Genomic DNA, 4,347 nt, shown 5'->3' on the forward strand with positions numbered 1-4,347 from the left:
AGTGCAATAATTAAATGAACATGTAAACTTTGTGTACCGATTCTAGGCGACTCGACTGGAGTTAAAAGGGGTGAGCAAAATCGAACTCGATTCGTCAATGAAAATACCTTCAATTTCAATAACTGAAGTCAAGTTTCCAGTTAACTCTTCACAATTTCAGAATCCGAGTATATCCTATTAATTTGTAGGTTTGTAAGTTCACCGTCTTCTAGTCCGAACTTGCGACATTGTCGCTCAATGTTGCTAATTTTGGCGGACAAAATGAATGTCGTGCCAAAGACTTGGAATTTATTATTAATAAAGTGCTACACTTGATAACATGGTTGTATTGATGTCAACGTGTGGCAGTGTGAAAATAACAACGAAAAACTACTCCATCTATTGTCTCAAATGAAGAAATCTGAAGTGAAATTGCTTCAAATTTCTTTACGTTGACAACGAGAGGAATTCGCAAAAACTCCAGGATAATTCAATCCTACTTCTAATTTCTTGTTGACTGGAAACAACACAACCCTAATCTACGGTGAACAAATTACAAAACAAAAACCTTACCCTGTTTGGCTATGATAACAATGGCAATGAGGCCGGCCTCCTCAAATTCACACCTCCACACCAACATCACCCCACCGGACTTTGTATCTTGCTGCAAGATAGTGTGCCCCGACAGGACCTCTGCTTCCATAAGGATAGTATTCGGGAATAACCTTCTTCTCTTCAATCTCTTTCAATAAGGGTGTGAAGAGTGCCCAAGCTGCATCAAGTTCATCACTCCGAATAAACAGCCTCCTTTCCCCTTCAATAGCATCCAGCAGAAGCCTCTCATAAGCATCCGGAATCTCATTTGAATATCTACAAATAACAAAAAACAAACGAATTTGGTTAGGTATTTCATCATTTTTTTGAAGGGTACAAAAGAAGATAACACACTGGTGCATGTTATATTACTAATTACACTTACGATTATTCATTGACACATTAAATTCTTTCGTGCAATTTATACATAAACTTTCAACTTTTTAAACCTAACCTGGCTGCGTAGTGGAGATTTAGATTGCTCCTGTCCAACCTCATTCCAAGACCAGGGACTTTGTTATTGATCTTCAGGACAATAGCTTCATCAGGCTGTACTCGGATAACAAGCTCATTTGTCGTGCGATCAAGATCCGTTCCAATATTTCGATACAAGTTTCCAGGCACATGCCGAAACTGTACCCTTATCTCAGCCCTGGAAAAAAAAGAAGAAGAAGCAAATATGAATTAGTATATCTGAAACCATGACTGGTAAACAAGAACGAGAATCTTATCTCTAATTGAACAAACCTCTTATTATGTAATGCTTTCCCGGCCTTCATCAAGAAAGGCACCCCATCCCATCTTGCATTGTCTATGAAGAGAGCAGCTGCCGCAAATGTTGGAGTCAAGCTGTCTTTGGGTACCGTCTTGTCATCAGTGTATGCCGGGTAAGTAATACCACCTCTAACATGACTCTTGTATTGCCCTGTGACCACATTTTCAAGTTGTAGTGGCCTCATAGAGCGTAAAACTTTAACCTGGCAACAAGTAAGCACTATAAATATCAGAATAAAGAGGAAAGCAATACAAAGTACGAAGGCAGCCCCATTTCAGGTATTCGTAAAACCTTCTCGTTTCTGATGTCTTCTGCATCCAAACTGACAGGGGTTTCCATTGCAAAGAGAGCCAGTATCTGAAGCAAGTGATTCTGCATTATATCTCTTATTATCCCATAGTTGTCAAAGTACCCTCCACGTCCTTCGGTGCCAAAATCTTCAGAGAATATTAACTGTACATTTCTTATATACTGCCTTGACCACAAGGGCTCAAAAATAAGGTTGGAGAAGCGGAGAACTGATAGGTTTTCCACAAGCTCCTTGCCCAGATAGTGGTCTATCCTGAAAATTTGATCCTCTTCTAGGTACTGTTTGAGGGCACTGGTCAAAGTAGCAGATGATTCTGAATCTCGGCCAAAGGGTTTCTCAACAATAACCCTAGTCCAGCCATTACAAGATGAAGCCGACGAGCTAGCACAGCGAACAGCATCGATGAATATGTTTGGAGGAACAGACAGATAAAACAGGCGATTAGGAACTCTTCCTGCCTACACATGTAGTTGCTTGTCAATCTAAATGGAAGCAGAATCAAGACCCAGAAAATAGCTTACTTGAACATCATTCAAACGGGCAATGTCCAAAAGTACAGAGAGTGCTTAAAGTTCCCACAGACAACAGCACCAAGAAAACTTGAACAGAAGGCAAAGTATAAAATCGTATTCAACACTCTATCACTAAGGTTAGGGTATACACTCAAGTTATTACCTCATGTTCCTTTAGCTTCTTGTCCAGCTCTGCGAAATGATCCTGCGAATCATACTGACCAGAATGATAGAAACATCTTTGAAGAAATTGGTCCATTTTCTCACTGCAATTCTCCCTGAAGTTCCAACAAAACAATTCGTCACACATTAATCAACTTCAAACTTTATACACCCAGCAATAACTTTTCCATCTTTTCAAACAATGTTGAAAGATCAACACCAGCGCAAAGTTGGTGCATGAATTCTGCTACAAAACTCTGGCAAAGTATAGCAGCAAGCTTAGAAGGCAGTGCCTTCTAGAGACTGCATTTTGGTCAGGTGCAAAGGAACCAGATTTTTCTAGTTCAAACATGCATGAGATTTAAGCGACCAGTGCATGCATATTAACTATGCTAGACAATTCTCTCGCAAGATTATGGCGGTTTCTTAGGTCGGCGGTAGTGCATGATCAATGCACTAGCTAGAAAATTCTAGCAATGATTAAGTCGGATTAGCAAGCCTATAAATAGGAGAAAGAATGTATTATGTATTATGTATCTCCTTTCTTCAAGAGTTTCTATGTTGTAATATTTTGTGAGTGTAATATAGTAATTTGTTTACTTGTTTTGTCCCTCCAACACTTAGATATTATAGTTATGTATTCTAATTTTCTCAGCAAACAATACATAATATGCAAAGCAACCACATTTCACAACAAAGGCCAAAGCTTTTGGCTCACCTCTTGTCGATTCGGCAAGTAAGCGTCTTGCTAACCATGTCTCTGAGCTCGGCATCGGTCATCTTACTCCGAGCATAACCATAAATAGTGAAGTGCTGCAACAAAATATTTACATACTCATTTTTCGCCAATCAATCGAAATCTAAGAATCAAGTAATCAAACGAAAGATAAAGAACAAATAGTCCACACCTTCGGGAGGCAATCCTCGTAGAAAAGTGCGAAAAGTGCGGGGAAAATCTTCTTCTTGGCAAGGTCCCCGGAGGCTCCAACCACCGTGATACTGACAGTAGATTCACTTTCATTAACATTAAACACGGCCGTGTCTTTAGATTCCTTCGAAGACGGAGCTGAAAGCAACCCATCTTTCAGTTTCTCGAAAGGAGCTTCGTTCTCAATTGGGTTGACCGCCGGCGCCGGCGGGCCTACATTGATGGAAAAACCCAAATTAAAAGACTGTGAATTTACAACTAAATTAAACAAAGGACAGAACAAAAATAAAAAATCTGATTTCTGATGACATCCAAATCAATGAAATTAAGATTAGAAGGCTGAAGGAGCTTACCGTCTTGCAAGCCGACAGCATTCTGCTGAGAAACCTTAGCTGAAACAAAACGTCTCGGAATCGAAGAAATTGAAACGCGTTGTAGGCGTCCGTGTACAGATGAATAAACAGGTAAATACGAAACAGATGACGACGATGATGACGGCGGCAGCGGCGGCGAGTAGGTGTGGCAGAAATGGGTGGAAGGAGGAGTCGCCATCTCTCTCTCTCTCTGCTTTTTAGTTTGTTGGTCGGGATCGGAATTCAGTGGAGAAATGGGGTGCTGGGTTTTGGGGTGAGGAGGTCGGAGAGAGTTAACAAGGAAGAAACATGGGAAGTATCGAAAGGGTCGGGGTAATGGAGGACCCTTGAGATCTCCGAAAGGCTGTTTTGTCTTTTGGTGTGCCAGCAATCCAACGATTGCAAGGAGCGGAATACCGTACAGCTTACCAAGACAAACTATAGACAAGTTTTGCTTGCCCTTTGATTCCTTGTTCTAATTAGGTTTTAACTTTGTAATTAAATGATTAATTAATAAGTTTTGTAGTTTTGTAGTTTTGCAGGGAAGTGCAAAATGCAAAGTTGATGGCTGAAGCGATGTAGGCCCGAGTCTCAAATGGCAAACTCTTTTGTTGGCCCAAAAATAGTAGTGGGCCTAGCTTCTGTCTTTTTCCTATGGACAAATTCCTTTTCAAGAGAAATTTCAACCCAGTGGTTTTAGAAAGTAAGAGGTTTTCTTCGTTTCACGTTAAAAG

General features: G+C 40.4%; 1 protein-coding gene across 1 annotated transcript; it reads right to left on the reverse strand.

Moving 5' to 3' along the window:
- Nucleotides 1-356: 356 nt before the first annotated feature.
- On the reverse strand, nt 357-4,040 carry LOC137737413 (glucose-6-phosphate 1-dehydrogenase, chloroplastic-like). Its single transcript, XM_068476872.1, has 8 exons — nt 3,614-4,040; nt 3,241-3,473; nt 3,051-3,145; nt 2,334-2,448; nt 1,640-2,116; nt 1,321-1,550; nt 1,028-1,225; nt 357-849 (listed from the first exon to the last, which is right to left on the reverse strand). Exons 1-8 carry the CDS (start codon nt 3,810-3,812, stop codon nt 600-602), a joined length of 1,797 nt encoding a protein of 598 aa, XP_068332973.1. The 5' UTR covers nt 3,813-4,040; the 3' UTR covers nt 357-599.
- Nucleotides 4,041-4,347: the final 307 nt, after the last annotated feature.

The sequence above is a fragment of the Pyrus communis genome, chromosome 6 (genome assembly GCF_963583255.1).
Source record: "Pyrus communis chromosome 6, drPyrComm1.1, whole genome shotgun sequence".
In the NCBI taxonomy this organism is placed as follows: Eukaryota; Viridiplantae; Streptophyta; class Magnoliopsida; order Rosales; family Rosaceae; genus Pyrus; species Pyrus communis.

What these genes read in the sequence shown, in the direction of transcription:
- LOC137737413 (XM_068476872.1), bottom strand. Translation starts at nt 3,812, where the DNA reads ATGGCGACTCCTCCTTCCACCCATTTCTGCCACACCTACTCGCCGCCG. An exon ending in TGCTGTCGGCTTGCAAGACG is followed by an intron (nt 3,474 to 3,613) that starts GTAAGCTCCTTC and finishes CCATCAATGTAG; the next exon opens with GCCCGCCGGCGCCGGCGGTC. An exon ending in ACGAGGATTGCCTCCCGAAG is followed by an intron (nt 3,146 to 3,240) that starts GTGTGGACTATT and finishes ATTTTGTTGCAG; the next exon opens with CACTTCACTATTTATGGTTA.